General features: G+C 44.9%; 1 protein-coding gene and 1 long non-coding RNA gene across 3 annotated transcripts in view; one reads left to right on the forward strand and one right to left on the reverse strand.

Moving 5' to 3' along the window:
* The first annotated feature begins 92 nt into the window (after nucleotides 1–92).
* On the forward strand, nucleotides 93–12,594 carry LOC310883888. The gene is made up of 2 exons (XR_014573915.1): nucleotides 93–5,466; nucleotides 5,645–12,594. It is a non-coding gene; the product is annotated as an uncharacterized lncRNA (long non-coding RNA).
* PRKCA (protein kinase C alpha) overlaps nucleotides 5,816–17,298 on the reverse strand; it is a 154,534-nt gene continuing 143,051 nt past the window's right edge. For both annotated transcript variants that reach the window (XM_083804917.1, XM_083804918.1), the window contains one exon: nucleotides 5,816–13,051. In XM_083804917.1, coding sequence (XP_083661043.1) covers nucleotides 12,887–13,051 — 165 coding nt within the window. In that variant the 3' untranslated portion in view covers nucleotides 5,816–12,886. The remainder of the gene's footprint in view (nucleotides 13,052–17,298) is intronic.

Genomic DNA, 17,298 nt, shown 5'->3' on the forward strand with positions numbered 1-17,298 from the left:
TGATTTTTTCCAGCCGTGTGGTGAAGCCTAATATGACAAATGCCTCTCAGACACCTTTCATTCGCATTTGAGGAGAACTGAAGGCAGCAAATCCACTGGGGATGGCCAGGAAGGACAGAGCGGGCGCTCGGTCAGCAGCACGGGTCCTGCGCTGGAACAAGGGGGCCGAAGAGGTGATGCCCTCCTGGGGAGGCCCCCACACAGCCCCCCAGGAGGAGGCTTCCTGGGATGGAGCTAATCAGCAGGGAATTACCACAGAAGTCACACAGCTGCAAGAGGCAGGTTAGACCTGGATGTTCATCATGTTCTGTCAGGGACATTATTTTAATGCAGTAATTGGCTGAAATTCATCATTCTTCTTTTCTTTTCTCTCTCTTTTTTTTATATATATATAAAGCGATATAAACAAAACAATGCAACACAAAAGAAAGAAGCTAACAAAACCAAACCCATTTTTCTCCAGAAAGGCAATCTGCTATATTAGTTTCCTGGGCACTGGGCAGGGTTATTTGAATACAATACAAATAGAGGCTGCAGTGCATGCAGCCAGTGACATAAATAACCATTACAGTGTAAGAGGTCCCCAGCAGCCATGCATATAATCAATTAGAAATACACATTTTGGGCCTCAGTCTCTTTTTTCCCCCCCTCTGCTTCAATGCAAACGTATTTAGGCTAAAGCATTCAGATGGATTTTCCACTGCTGCTCATCCTGCGCAGCACACGCCGCACTCACACCACGAGCGGTTCCCACCAGGGCACCAGGACCAGGCTGCGAGAGGGCACCCAAACACCTTGCGCAGCCCGAGAAGCACAGCTGAGATCTCCTGCCTCACCAGCAGCCCTCTTTAATTCCTTCCCTCTAAGAGCTGTCGCCCAGCTGACTGCAAAAAGCAGCGGAAAGCCCTTCTGTTTTTTTTTACAGAGCGCACGGCGTGGCAGTCCCAGGCAGGGCGATTGGCACCTTGTGTCCTCTCAGCATCCTCCAAACCTCAGGGCAGGACTTTGCCAAATCCTGCAGCAACAGGATTGTCTTTTTATTTATTTATTTATTATTATTATTATTTGCTTTTAATCTCTCAGCACTGGTGAGACAGTGCCACCTCAGCATTTCTGGAACAGATTCTCTTTAACGTCTCCACTGTTTACTATTTCTTGCTTTAATCCTCTCCCTGCCCCCATGCTCCCCTCCATGACAGGGAGGACCATGCCCTGCAGCCCCGGGGGCTGGAGGCTTTGTGGTTGGGGTGTGCAGGTGAGGGGATGCAGCACAGCTGTGCCGCTTTTACAGGGCTGAGGCAGGAGCAGCTTTGCCAGGCTGCTGGAGCCACCTTCCCTGGCATGTCCAAAATCAGCCTGGAAACACGCAGCTCCATGGACAGCAGAGCTGGCAGTGTTTGGGACAGGCCCGAGGTCCCAGTTGTTGGTGAGCCAGGGCCCAGCTGGCAACACAGTGGCCAAATGAGCACGGTTGGCTTTGACCCTTCCTTTAGTGCAATGCACAGAGACACCTGCTGTGGTCAGAAACAAGCAGTTCCTCAGGGGCTGTCCCTGTCCTTACACCGGGAGAGAAAGCTCTAGATGGATGTGATGTTACTTGTGGTGACTGCCCCTGACCGCACAGCAGATCACGCTGCCTTGGGAGCATCAGTCTCACAGAGGTCCCATCTCCTCTCGGCTCCAAGTGCTTAATTCCTGCAGGTTCCTCTGAAGACCTCCCTCCCGGCCCTTTCCTTTCTGGCAGGGGTAGCTTTGAAGGACTCAGAACCCTGTCCAACAAAACACCTGTCCTGGCAGCCTGACCGGCAGAAAATGGGCCACAAAGTGTTGGGAAGCCTCAGGTTTCCCTCCACTCCCACTCCCTCCGATTTACTCTACACTGAATTATTCAGCCCACGTGCTGCCTCACATCTGCTGTGGTGACGGGCATCAGCTACCGACCACCGGGCCTTGTGCAGCAGGGTTTAAGCAGCATTTTGGGTGCGGGAAGGAAAAGTCTGTGCCAGCCAAAAATTCCGGCGTTTGCTTGAGGAAAGAGGAAGGCAAGCAGGTAGGTGTAATGAACTGGGAAAGCGATGCTGAAGCTGCTGTTTCTGTGTGGGAGGTGACCGGCACTCCCTGCCAGCTGCCTTGGCGCCTGCTATTTCTGCCGTGCTGTAGGCCGCATGGCGGGGCGAGGCCTGTGGAGATGGTGGGGGAGGTGAATGGCAGCCCTGGCTCCTCAGGGAACCCGCTGCAGCTTGAGAAGATTGGGAAACGCTCAAAATGGAGGCTTCTAAGATATTCTTCTTCCATGAGCTTTGGTAACATTTGCAGCCTGGGTTTTGGGTTTTGGTCCCGGTCGCAGCCGTGACAGCAATGGCTCCTGTGGAAGCAGGATGCGGCCTTGGGACCTGTGCTACGAGGCAGCGCCTGCTGTTGTGATCGCTGCTCCTTACCCTAGCCTCATTTTTAAATCTTTCCAACACTGAAAATAGGGAACAAGGGAAATTCATGGCACCGAAGGACAGCAGCTCCTCCCCAGTCTCTGGGGAGGGTTTTCACATGCCGCTCACGCCGTCGCTAAATTAAAGGCATCAGCATTCGTGCGCTGCTGGAGCTGGGGCTCAGCTCGCTGCTTCCCTTGCACATCCCTTGGGCTCAGCCAGCAGCCCCCTTGTAGCAGTTCGGGAGGAAGTGCAAGAAGAGGTGCAACGTTATTTTTAGCTCTGCACCCACACGCTGTGTGAAAGCTTAAAAAAACGAAGTGTGGAGCCTTTCATAGACAGCCCCCCTGAGGGGCTCGGACTCACGGAACAACAAAGGCACACGTGTGAACGGAAGTTACACACTTTATTAAAATAAAACACCCTCTGTAATCATATGGGACTAATTCAAGCTAATAAAAGCCGAGGAGGTGCCAATTCGGAGTTTTGTCCCAGCAGCTTGGCCACTTGCATCTTTTAGCCGGCACGGTGGCCCCGGGCCAGCAGGCAGGGCACTGGAACTTGTTACCAATCTTTTAATGATGTTAGGGTCAGTCAGGCACAAGAACACTAAATTACTTATCCCAAAAGGACCAGGCACTAAGCCAAGGAGTTTTGGGATGCTGTCATTGCTGGCCCAAGCTCTTTCCCACTTTCTGCCCTTGCAGTCACTGCTGGTAGCTTTTATAACAATTTCCAGTGGATTTTTTTTTATTGTTTTTGAAATCACACCTACTCAGTGTCTCAGACACAGTTACACTTGTGTGAGGAGTAAATGAATCCTATTAAAAGAAGAACATCTCTGCCACTGGAAATGCTGAAGCTTTAATGAGGTTGACTATAACTTGCAGTGTTTTATATGGGTTAGGAAGCCTACCTGTTACAGGCACTGAGTTGCATGAAGTGCTCTGGGTAGAAGAGTGTGATAAGCGGGGGTGGATCAAGTCCCCAGAGCTGAACAACAAATCGCAAAGCTGTGGTCCCACATACGCAGCCTGAGAAACAAGGGGTTTGTGTGGGGGCTGCCAGCTAGCTGGGCTTCCTGGAGGCACGTGCAAGCGAAAAATGGAGAATAAACACAGCTTTACTGACAAGGCTGATCCCTGCAAACAGGCCTGGCTGTGCAATGCCAGCAGCTCAGATGCTGCTACAAAACCTGAGTGCCCTGAGCCCCCTGAGCATCCCCTGGGTACAGCCCGGTAACACACACATACATGAGAAGAGGGCTGGGTGGGAAAAAGCCTCCAGGAACAGGGACAAAACCATCAGTCGCGTAGAAACAAGTTGCACAAATACCCTAAATGACATGAACCCCCCTACCAGCCAGCAGAGAGCCACATGTCCATTTCCTCGGGGGAGCAGATGGATTTCTTCTGGCCCATCAGAGCTCCTGTGCTGCTGGGCCCCTCAGAGCGAAGGGAAATTCATCCTGAGCGTGTGAATCACTGCCTCTGCAGCACCAGTGGCAGAAAAAACGGATGGTGATTTTTGACAGCCTTGTCAGGTGAGAATAAGATATCAAACACTTCTCAGCAACCTTTCCATGATTTTTTTTCCCCCTTACTCAGATACTGTACTTTAAATTGGTTTTGGAATTTTTTCCACCCCTCCCCAGGTCATGCAACAGTTTCCCAGGGCAGGATGCAGGGCGCTGATGCAGGGCAGTGACGGGCACGTGTAGTGGCAGCTGGGGGCCGACACCACCACCCTGGCAGCAAATGCAGCAAATCCCTTTGGAAGGAGACAGCATTGATTCATTTCCCATGAGATCTGCCTCCTTTTGTCCCCGCCTTCAGGAAACACAGGACAAACACACACATACAAAAACCCTTGCAGGTAGCTCTGTGGCTGCAGCCTTGCCACTGCCTGCTCCTGGTCAGATCCCTCCCCATTTCTCTGGGTGTAGCAGGATGGTGGGAAGGTGACACCTGCCTGATGTATTTTGGGAAAAGAGCCCTTCGAGGTCAGCCCATCCTTACCTGGCAAGAGCAGCCCTCATCTGGGTCCCTCCTTGGTTTGTCTTTGCTTTACCACAGCTCCATGGGGCTCACTCATTTTTCACTCATTTTTTTTTCTCAGCCCAGCAGCGAGGGTTGCCTTTGACAAACTGGGTGGGATTACAATTACCTTGCAGTAATTAATGCAACCAGCATTTTAGCTACCCTAGCAGTTCTCGGGAGAGGTGGTTAGATTTGCTGCTCACGTACCAGCACTGTAAAAATATTTGGAGATTGCTAAACCAAATACCCCAATCTCTAAAGAGAAGCCAGGCGGGGGAGAGGGAGAGGGAGGACGTGCCTTCAGCCAGCCACAGGTAATTGCTGTGATTTACAGAGCATGGTGTGCTAGGAGCACTCCTGGTAGAGAGCACATTAGCTCTGTGTAGAAGTCAAATAAAACCAGCCAGGTTGAGCTTTGCACCTACTGCACCCACTCCTCAGGTGCCACCACTGGTAGCAGCTGCAGGCTGCAGTTTTCCACCTGTGCCTGCCTTCCCCAGGGACGAGCCTGGTGGGTGGAAATCCCACCAGCCCCTGTCTGAACAACCAAGGGGTTGGGACGGATCCGGGCACAGCAACACGGAGCCCTGAGGACCTCTTTCTGCTTGTGCTGGGCATCTGAACCAGCTCAGGGCAGCGCTGCCCTCCACCAGCTCCCTCTGGTGCTCTGCAAAAAGCTCCCAAGGCGGGAGCAAAGAGGGCTGCATGGGCTGCAGAAGAAGCTGTACATGCCAGAGGAACGCTGAGCAGCGTGCAGCAGCCTGGAAATGCTGTCTCTATGAAAAAAAAAAATGGATTTCAACCATTCCTTTGGGCAAACTCAGCCAGACTTTTCTGCAAATTAAACTAACCCAATTACTGAATTAGCAGGAGATGCAATACATTTGAGAGCAAGCAGAAAAAGAATTTGTCTGTCAAGTTGTCACGGCATTTGTACATCGCTTTCAAAATCTGAAAACAAAATGAGATCAGCCTCGGCAGGGGGAGTGCCCGGGCTCAGGGTGAGTACGGCTGGTGGGGCCGGGAGCCCACGGACCCCGCACATGGCAATCTTATTCCAGGAACTGTTCCTCCACAACTAATTCCCTTTTTTATAACTCTTACTTGTAACAGATTTGCTGACCTTACACACACACCCTTTTCCTAGTTGAGCCTCTTTTTCTCTCGATTTATTACCAGGAATTTAAAAAAGGTCCGTCCTAAAATTCTGTGCATGAACACTTCAAGTCACTGCCGATCAAAGTCTGGACCCGCGCAAGCTCTGTGGCCGATCACACCACAACTGCTGAAGCCTCTGCGGAGTGAGTTTTGAAATGAAATCCCAAAAAGCCAGAGCAAACTCTCACAAAGTAATGGTAAGTATTTTTATTCATACACACTTGCTTTGAAACTACAATTAATATTTAACAAAAGCATTTCATGCAAACAAAGATTGAAGATATTGAGAATTAAGAAAAAAAAAAAGATGCTGTAATTTATACATCAGTCTTGCCCACTATATTTCCAATGATTTTTTTTTTTAAATTAATGGTGTCTCCAAATTTTCTAGTAGCATCTTGCAGATAAATGATGAGAAAATAAATAATGTTCTCCTCTTTATAAATACAAAATGTGGGTCTTAAAATAACAATCAGAAATATGAATGAGTTCAAGGTGGTAGTATTTCTTTTTTAAAAAAAGGTAACATTAAAATAACATGCAATCATTTTAAACATTTCAGGTGTACTCTGTATTGTCGTGCAAAATCGTACATGTGTTGGGATTGCCTGAAGTGTTTTTAAAAGAGGCAACAAGCTTCAGTTTGTTGACATTATTTTTCTTACATTCATTTTAATAGTTCAAGAGAGAACAAATGAAAGGCTTTGTGGGCAGCCAGCCCCGGCTGAAGTTTGTGTTATCGCTGCGAGAATATTTTTGTGTGCCCCAAGTCAGCAAGGCGGCCAAGTGTGCAAGCTCTGCTGCCTTCCCCGGGACTGGAGGCCGTGCTGCTGTAAGGAAGCACAACAGCACGGGCTCTGCTGAGTGGGGCCGGGGCGGCCCGGTACCAGTCTCTGCTCCAGGAGAGCCCCGAAGCACAGACTGGGCTCCAGGCCCCTGGGGGTGCCACCTTGCTCCAGGACAGGAGCGCTCTGACCTCCGCAAGGACTGCGCCGTGGTGCCACCGCTGTCAGCAGCATTGCCCGCGCTGCTCAAAGAGGAGGGCAATAAATGCAACCATGCCAATTCAACTAATTCATGGGAAAAGGCTTATGAACCTCAGAAACCTAATCGTCCTATGAAAACGTTCCTGCCACCTACACAATTACAAAAACCATAACGTCAGCTGTAGACTTTGCAGTACGCCCTGCAGTAAGGGCTGACCATGCGGCCAGATCTGCTGCCGCGGGCTGGAAGCATCCACGGCCGGGTGGCCAGACACGCTGCCAGTGAGCCCAGGGGGCTTCCTGCCAAAACCAGGTGGAGACCCAGCACGGCGACCCCAATGGAAGCAGGTCAGGGCCAGCTGCCAGCGCTGCTGCTACTCTTCCTGTACTCCACTGTTTAGAATTATTAATTGGCTGCTGATCACTTTTTGGACAACGGACACGAATGGAAGAAAGAAACAGAGCTATGGTGGTGATTTGCTTTTAAAATTGAACCACAGCATCACATGTAAGCAAAAGAAGAGGGTGAGGATATATAACAGGAATACATTAAAACATCAATGGAATAAAACTGTCATGGACGGACCAGCTGCGTAACAAAAAAGCACTCCTCCTTCAACAGGAGTCAGTATAAACATTACTACAAAACAGCTGTGCTGACTTTATTTACCCATAGGGAACCACACCCTACAAGGTCAGTTCTGCTAAGACTTCCATTTACATGGAATTTTTACATTGCACGTAGAAATCTCAGGAATGGAAAAGAGGGAAGTGCAGCTGACCCACACCAGCAGCACGCGCATCCTCACGCTGCACCCAGACCCCCATATGCAAAAGCTGTACTCCAGATTCTGTAAGAAACATATCAGATCTGTTTTTATTTTTCTTCAAATGGTTTCAGTAGAATTACTAAAGTTATATAAAAAAGTAGAAATACCATGGTATAACCAGTGATACCATGCGAGTCAAATAAGCTGATATAATAGTAAAAATTATAATAATACTTACACAACTCTTTCCAGGTTAAAAGTGTATTAGAAACATTAACTAAGAAGCCCTCACGCCTCCCTGCGAGGTAAGTAAGTATTATTATCCCCATTTTACAGATGAGGTAACTGAGGCAGAGAGGTCACCAACTCGCCAAGGCCACCGCGGGCATCAGGGGCAGCCCTGGGAGGCTGAGGCTTGTGCTCCTGGCACCCCTCTCCGTCCAGGTTCTCTGAGGAACTGAAGGGCTTTAGTGCATGGTTATTTGTTATAAGGCTGCTGAATTACCAATCGCCACTGGCATGGTTACTGGCTGATATGAAATCACACGTTTATGGAGTCAGTTCTTATTTATCTCTTCAACTCAACTACTTCAGGTCCCGTCTAAGTGTGCGGAGCTGAGGAACAAAGTGCTTTAACTTCTCTACTTTTTTACTACCTTGCAGTTCAGTGTCTGCCTACCACACAGCACACAGGTAACACATTGCCTATAGCTGACACCCACGCTTGCAGACAGAACCTATGTACAATAAGTTATGCTAATGACTAAAAGAACTCAAAATCACATTAAAGGTTTCCAGAAGTTTTGTGGCAGGTCAGAAAGCCCACTGTAAACTCAATACTGCAAATGTGCTTTCTACTCATATGAAAGCTTGATTATTGTATTATTATTATTATTATTTCCAACAAGGTGTTTTGTTTAATAAGGACTTTTCCCCTCTGCTAATCGCATGCATCTCCTGTGGCATTTAACTGGGATTGCATCCAGATGCACCAAATGAGAACAAAAATAATGCAAGTGGTACTGGTCAGTCCTGGCCCTGGACACAGCAACTTTTCTGCTAGAAAGCAAGCTCCTCTCTTGCCTGACCTTTTTAACTTTACAAGAGCCCAGCATTATCTTCGCCCCAAAAGACAGGACAGATTTCAAAGGCCAGCGGCATTTATGTATGATGAACATCTCTTAAACTAACAGCTGATTTCTAGAAGAACTTTCTTCAGTTTATAAAAGGAAATTCAATTGTAGTTCTGTGAAGAATGATCAGAAGTTAAATTGCATTTCTCCTCTAAACTGGATTAAGGCAGAGTATGTTGTTACAGGAGTGTGCTCTCTGCTTCCCATGTCTCTGCAATCCTTGCTAAGAGCACTGAGGCTGTCCTGGAGACCTGCAGTCATTCCCCAGCGAATGAAGACACCCAAGATTTTGCCCAGATGATGAAATAATTTATCTAGAAGCATGTGAAGTCTTGCTTAATCACTGAAAACTGGAAATTTTACATGGCCTAAAGGCCCTACCTGTGCCCTCCGTGGGAAACGGCCTCGCTCCAGTGAAAGGGAAAGAAAAAAAAGACTGATTCCCCAACTTGTCCCTGCCTCAGCTGCCCTGTGACTCGGCCTGTGGGACAGGAAGAAGATCACAAAGTGAGCGGGGGAGTTTCTACCATCACGGAATCACACATCGCCTGTACAAAAAGCAGCACAGCAAATAGTTTAAAACAAAACAAAACAAAACAAAAACAAAACCAGCAGTACAGAAGGGCTTGGAGGTTGTCTTGAATTTGAGAAACTGGAGCAGTGAGTCCAGAGAGATTGTAGCTTTGTGAATCCCAAACAATCCAAAACAATTCAAGCTCTACACAAACCTAAACTTCTAGCACTCGGGATTGGGGTGGCTGCAGAGCCATGCCCCTTGAGGGGTGTTTGGGGGTCAGGGCGCTCGAGCACGTGTGGGACAGACCCAGCTCCCACGGCCCCCACCCAACCTCTCTGCAAGGTGGTGTTCAATTTTACTTCTAGAAATCTTCGTAATACCCTGGGTGCTCGGATTGCTGTTGCTATTGAGTACAAGGGAAAGCAAGGCAGTCCTAATGCCTCTGCTGATAAATGTTCTTTAAGAAGCCAGACTTTGTGGAAAACATTACATAAATAACACCTGCATTAAAAAAGACAGGAACGTGCTTGCCGGATATGTAATGTTATACTTGACATACATTTCTGGGTAACAAACACGCCAGCTGGTGCACTTTGAGTTCTTGCTAAAGGGCTGGTCCAAGTGTTCACGTGCAAGCGCGCATCAAAGAGCAGCGAGGAGTTCCACAAGAATTCAATCCCATTTGACCCGCTTGATTCTTGCAGCATCAAGAAGTTCACAGTACCGTTCAGGAAACACTACAGACACCCGCAGAGGAGATGTGAGATGCCGCAAGCCCATGAACTTGAGGTAAGGACATAAAAGAGGAATTCCTGCTTCTGCAGTGGAAAAAATTGCGGAACAAATGCAAGTGCCTAAGAAACTCATAATGAGAAGCAGCCACAAAACGAGCAGCTCTGTTCAGGTGTTGGACCAGCTCCTTACTGCCATGGTACAGGCAGTGCCACGTCACTGCTGTGATAGCAGCAGCTGCCTGGCTGGATGCCCCTCCACAACTCAAGCAGAACCACTTAGTAACATCTACCCGTTTTCTCTTTCTGGCCTGGGCTAGCTTCATCCTTGTGCTGCTTTTCTTGCTCCAGTATCTTGTGCTCTGCTATTTCTCCCTGTATTTTCCTTTTCAGAAGTCCCCTTTTCACTTCACTTTCTTAAAACATGCATAAAGCCCGCTCTCAGCAGATTTACTCACTTGAGGGCCTCTTCTTTACTCAAAATCTGAGCCTCAAAAATCTGTTGAATCTATTATCTTCTACAGCATGACACCCAGATATTCCTAAATTATGGCAGGCTAGTAATATTTAGAAAAACACAGTCATGAATGCTGTACTAGTCCACATGCCTTATGGTGAAAATCATACCACAATCTTTAGGTATATAATATATAAACAAGAAAATCAACTCCCAGACTTGGCTAACATATTTGACACTGAACGGATTAAAAAATTTACTCCTAAAATGTATTAAAATCATTGAGTTCTGTTTATTTAGGCATCAATCTGGGAAACGGTTAGGTGGTGAATGCCCCTCGTTAGCAGCGTGCTTTCCCGTGCCTTAGAACCGTCCCGTCCGGCCGCTAAGGGCTGACCCCTCTCACCGGGGAGATGCTCCGTGCTCAGAGCTGTGACTGCAAAAGCACTACGGCTGGGCAAAAGCCAAACATCTGGAGTGTTCCAAATCCCGCGTCCTAGGCACCAAAATCTGGCTTTGGAAGGCATCACGGGTGCAGAAGCATGACACAGTTGCCTTTCCCAGCCAACCGCACTTTGCTCAAAAATTGTCCAGTGCGCCACTGGGGTCGCTCCCGTGAGTCGGGACCTTCCACGCGGCTATGGATCTGCAGGACTGGATCTTTCTGACAGAATCTTTGGCACAGGTTCGATGTTTTATTGTAATAAAAGATGATTAGAAAGTAGATCCCTCCCCCCCCCCCCCCCCCAGTTACATATTCTAGTATAAATTTAAGTCTCTTATGGCAAATATCTTACTTTTTGAGTATGTTTACATGCTGGAAAAACTGTAATCAGTCTGCATGCAGCAACAGAGACATCATGCTTCTGGCATCGTCATGCACATCTGACAGACAAAGAGTGCCTATGGCTGCTACCATGAACAAGGCAGAAGGGAAGAGAAAGGAAAATGCACTGACTACTATTTTACATGCTGCAACAAAACCAAAATAAGCACAGAAATATTTACTGATCTTTGAATTAATATCTTCTGGTAAGTTGTAAGAGGAAATATCAAATTTTTTATCTAAGTGATAGGAGAGGAGAAGATTGCATTAATTACAGTGTTCATCATTGCAAATAAAGTCTATTTCCTTCCCTGTAAGTAATAAGCAGATATGAAATGAAAGCCTAATTGAACCTTGTATAAAACCTGCAGGTAGCAATTATTGTTTAAAAGTAGATCTACATTTAAAAAAACAGATGATACCCTAAGTCATTAACAATATCCAAAAACTAAAAAAAAATCCAAACCCCAAAACAAAACCAAAACAACAGCAATAAAACATTTAGCTAAACCTAAATGATGCCGTTCAGAACAAGAACTTTCACAAATAAAGCACAATTTGTTTTATAAAATTTTTATAATACTCTTTATGCTTGATATGATTATGTCAGTAATATAGATCTGCTTATTGTTAACCCTTATTATTAAGAGTTATTACTAAAGATGTAAAATTCATTGCATGAAGCATACGTAAAATGTATTAAATTCCATTCTATCGACAAAACAAGTTTTAGGTGCTTCATTCTGACTTGATTATTTTACAGCCCCAAGTTGTCTGAGTTAAAATTGATTATTTTAGGAGTAAATTTCACTTGATTTTCATGAGTTATTCTGGAGAAATCAGGAAGTCACCTGGGGCTGCATTTTTTGTTAATTTAGTATACACAATGTTTTGTTTGATTTACTGCCCTACACTGCAGACTACAAACACGCACATGTAAATAAGATTTAAGGAGTTACAGTTCTGTTTTACATTCCAGGTTAACAAATTTCTTAGTAAAATATTGGTATTAGTAGAACCGGTTAACAGTAAACTTCAGGAGTTGTGTAAATTAAATTAACTGAACACACAATGGCACCCTGGATCACAGAATAATCTCATGGAGATTAAAATTCACAAAAATATTATTAAAATTATTACTATTATTATTAAAGACAAAATTTCACCCTTGAGTTTATCACATGCTACTTAGCAAAGATCCTAGAGATCTGGCCACTGCTGAAGCGTGTTTAAACGGGGTGTTGCTTACAGGACTGGGTCACGAAGCCTCGGAGTCTACTCTGATTTTATCCCCCCCCTCCCAAATTTGTTTCTGTGAAGTTTTTGAAGCAACTGCTTTCCACAATGCTTTGCAATGCCTCTCCTCCCCAGTGCATTTCAGTCCCGTGTGCCGCTGTTCTCCCCAAAGTCACCATAAGACCCGGGGAGGAGTGGTCCCTCGGGGCCGCGGGCTCCCATCACATGGCATCCCCGCGGAAGGGCTCAGTGCTCGAGGTGTTTTCTCAGACCCGGGGTCTCAGATTATTTCTAACAATAGCACAGTGGAAAAGGGAGAAAAAGGACAGGGGGAAATTGCAAAATGTTATGTACCAAAAACGGGTAACTTTAGACGAGTCAGCGGTGACTTCTAGGAGAATAAATGGGCACTGTATACTAATTCATCTCCCATTAAGACAATGTCTCTGTTGCAAAGCCAAAATCCTGAATAAGTGGCCTTTCCCCCCATCATACACTTTCTAACCCTACAATTTTCAGGCCCAAATGGAATCAACAAGGCAAAACCCTAAAAACTGTAGGGTTAAGGACTGTTCCTCACTGCGGGATTGCTTTCTGTTCTGCTGTTTCATGCTGCGTTTTGTAGAAGGGGGTGTACGAACTGGGGGTTGACATAGGAGAACCCTTCAAAATCTGTTTGGTCTATGTTAGCAATGACCAACTGATCCGGCGGGGTTAACACTGGCTGTCCTCGTGTGAAGAACTTATCGAAGTTTTCAGCACCTTTGCCACACTGCAAGAAAAAAAAAAAGAGAAAAGAAGACTGAAAAAAATCAACAGTACATTGGCAGTCCCAGCTGTTTGCAGATTTCTCAGGATGACTGCAAGACTTTCCCTCACTTCTTACAACTACTTAAAATTTTCTGTTCAGATATTTTAACAAAAAACATCTCAGGCAAACAGAGAGGTTTTAATAGATGATTTCTGATGAAAAGCAGAGTTAGAAAAGTTCCCATCCATCAGCATGAGGTGACAAGTTAAAGAGGCGTAAATATTCAGAGCCAGTGGGATAAAAAAGGAAAAACAAAATATTTTTATGGACATGTATTGGCAAGAGATACTTTATCTGTCAAGTCTTTTGCTTCTCCATAAAACTTTTACAATGCAAAATTAAATTTTTGTGTTAGTCTTTGTTTCTTTCACGATCTGCAGAAAGCTTAATGAAATTCATTTACATACTTCAATTCTTCCTTGTATAGCACATAAACTCCTGTGAATCCATAAACCTGAACAGAGCTACACTGGCATAACATTAACATAAGAGAGCAAAGAGACAGGTTTTACCAAAGGAAATATTATGTACGCTGAAAATACGAGCTAAAGTTGAATATAAAGCTTGGAAAATTATCAACAGATTTACATAGGCATATAGATATATTTGCATGTATGTGTGTTTGTATGTATAATCTTTATTATTGTTGAAATTATACCACATTATAATGCAATTGTCTATTCCCAGATCTAGCTCTTGCTCAGATGCAGAAGATATTTATTCCAAATCACACTTCAGTCCCACTTGGAATGAAGCAGACATGAAATAAAGTCTTGGAGGGTAGTGAAAACCTGGGCGACCTCGCAGAAGACAGCATAAAAAACTGCAAGCACGACCAGACAGTCCTCTAAGTGTGGAGTGGAGACATGAAGATGAATGTGACTCTCTTAAGAAGAAGAACAAGCGCATAAAAGTAAAACGAACTACTTAGCTCTATCTGAAGAGTCACTGCACTCTTTAGTGTGTTAGATTTAGAGGTAGGAATTGGGACGAAATGCTCACCAATGCTCCCCACCATGAGACCCTGCGTATAGCACCTCTGTGCTGGATGCACACTGCAGAGATGCTCAGGTGCAGCAGGTATTTATTTCATCCCTGCCTTCCGAATTTCACCCTGATTTAACCCCCAGGTCTCCTCACAGTGCAGTAATGTCAGGCAGCTCCATAAAACAAAATGGAAGCGATTCCTTTTTCTGAACTTCTCCCAGGAGCTAAACCACCAAATTCCCAGCAAACTCCAGCTGCCTGCCCAAGAAGGGAACTAGGGCAGGGAGCGTACCCTGGGAACAGGTCCACATCACAAAATGTGCTATCACAGCTTGCTTTCTTTTTTCGTCTAAGAGAAGAGACACGTCGTCTCGTGAAGCCCAGCCGAGAAGCATTGTTATATATAGCTACACACGTAACACAATTCATTCAGAACAGAAAACAAAAGAAATCAGGTTTGCAAAAAGATAGTTTGGGGTGATGTAGGAAACAGCTGGAAGGCAGGAGAGCAGCAAGTAAAAGAGGATGAAGGTGGGAGCAGAACAAAATTAGCTTGGGTGCAAGAAAGACTGCATATCTGGGGAAAACCAGACATTGAGTATTGTGGAGAGGTCCAAAGGTAAATCTGTTTATCTCAAACCCATCTGCTATAACAGATTCTTAAACAAAGTCTGGATGTACTATACGTGCAGTGAACACTTCTTGTCATCCCTGACCCTTTTCCTCTATACCCATCCCTGAAGGATGGCTGCACTATCAAATATTTGCGTTAGTGAATGTATATACATTGGGATTGGGAGGATAACATTGCATTATACCATTATCTTCAGATTTAGAGGGTAACTTTGAAAGGGCAGAAGATGACTTGTATGACAGACCAATATTAAACATTGATTTTTCTGAACTAATTTAACATGAATAAAACCTCTCATTTAGAGGAGAAACAAGCAGAAGGGAGGTCTGTTTAAGGGAATTCAAGGATGAGATGTGTGGCTCATGCCCTGTCTTGAAAACCATACAGCTTCCAATCTCCTTGCAAAGCACCTGGCACAAGGACTTGGACACGCCAGCCAGTCTGAGCTGCAAAGAACTGCTGCTGCCCCAGGCACAAGTTGTTTTATATTTCAGATGAAAAATGCATGCTCAGGTACTGCACCACAGTGCTGATAGAAGTAGGCTTGTTCCATCTCCATCTTGTTCCATCTCCATCTAGTTCCATCTAGGCTAATGGTGGTTTGCTTTTTTCACCTGAGGTTCTGTGCTCACTGAGTAACCTGGTGCCCACTGAAGGCAATGCCTTTTGGGACACGGAATGGACAGAGATAAACGTTGACAAGGGGAAAACACTCCATCATTCGGATGAAAGTCAGTGCATCTCCAAATTAACAGTCAAATTTATTTTGGGGCTGTACAGTCGATTCAGAGAAGCAACCGAATGGATATTTCCACAGGGAAGACTTCATTTTGCTTAGCAGATGTTTTACAGAGATGTGTGATGCTTCCACAAAATTATGCTCAATCTTTTTCTCTTTTTCCCCCAATAAATGGAAGCTATTTAAACCAGCTGCATATTGAAACTGAAGTTCTGACTCCATAGGTATCTCATTATTGCTTATATTAGTAGAGATGGAGAAATAACTCATGAAATGTAAACGTAATATGAACAAATTTAATCATTTATCAATCTGTTTGCATGTTCAATTATATATTTTTCTTCACATTAAAGAACACCACTGCTATCTTGAGTGTTAATGGGGTATTAAAGCAGAACTGAAAATCTGGGACTCCCAGAACTTTTACACTCACAAATATGAGAAAACATCCTTCCTGCCAAGTAGTCACTCTATGTCTATGGCCTCTGAAATGTCAGTTTTGAAGGGAAAATGTTATTTAAACCAACTGACTGCTGACCCCAAATCTGCAGCTCCATGCTGGAGTGAGAACCGTGCCTGTGTGTAAAAGCAGCAGGATTATTCCTGCAGCAAAGTGCTTCCCAGAAAAGATGCACCTAGAGTGTTTTTCTGAAGACAGAACAAAATGAAGCTTATAAATATGTCCATGTCTTGACACACATTAAGGTTTGTGTGTTTTTTGATTTCTAGAATCAATATAAATAGAATCAGCAACCACAATAAATGAGTTATACATAGGGTATGTAAATATCAGATTTGGATTTTAAATTATTTTTGTCTGGGAAAGTTCAGCTCCATGTGAATGCCTGAATCTCCTTGGTGTCTTTCAACAGCAGCCTGTATAAACAAAACCGGTCATGATACCCACAGAGAAAGATAACAGCTGCTCTGAACAGGAGCCAGGATCTGCCACCAAGTGTGCTACGATGGAACCAGACCATATTTCAGCATTTAGTATCATCATGCTGGCATTACTTTTAACTTCAAGGAGAGTCTGAGCACTCAGTTCTCAAGCTAATTACACTTACAGATGTGAAGGTAGACTTGTTTTATGATCAACTGTAATTTTGACCTAAAAAGCACATAATGAAAATCTTACATAAAATGTTCTGTAGAGAAGTGCAGCTCCCTTCTGACAGCCAGCTCTGGGAACGGCTGGCCAGGGTTGGCAGTATCAGGTATGGATTTTTACGTACTTACACTCCTCCCTGCGTGCAAAATCTACATTATATGTAAAGGATGATTTCCCCTAGCACTAAACACTTCTTGCCATGCAACTCCCCTCCTGGCGAGGTGAAAAAGGGATTTGTATGCAATAAGGGAGAAATATATTCTGCCTCTGCTCATTAGTTTGTGATACCCCACTAGCACGTCTGTATTGACAAATAAATCAGCGCACAGAGCAATGATCCTATACCTGCAGTGCTAGAGACTGTTACACATCTCAGCTGAAGTGTAAACAGTGTTAGAGAAGAAAGATTTGATGTCAAGACATAACAATTTACAGCTGTTCCTGAAAGCTTATATTCTTGTGTGCAAATAATTTTTTTTGCCCGTCAATAAAGCGCAGGACATGCTGAAAGACTTTCTGTGTCAACAAATGCAGTTCTTCAAATTATGCTGTGCAAATGGTTCTTGCACTAAGGACACTTGTTTGGATTTCTAAAATATTCCTACAGATACACGTGTGTAAAACAGTAATAAACATGAAAAATAAATCAGGTACTATTCCTGCAGACTCAGCAGATCTGGGTTCTGTCACTCTAGGCTGGGGAATGCAAGTCCCTGGGGAACAGAGCCCACTGAAAA

Source organism: Anser anser (genome assembly GCF_964211835.1).
Source record: "Anser anser genome assembly, chromosome: 19".
NCBI lineage: Eukaryota > Metazoa > Chordata > Aves > Anseriformes > Anatidae > Anser > Anser anser.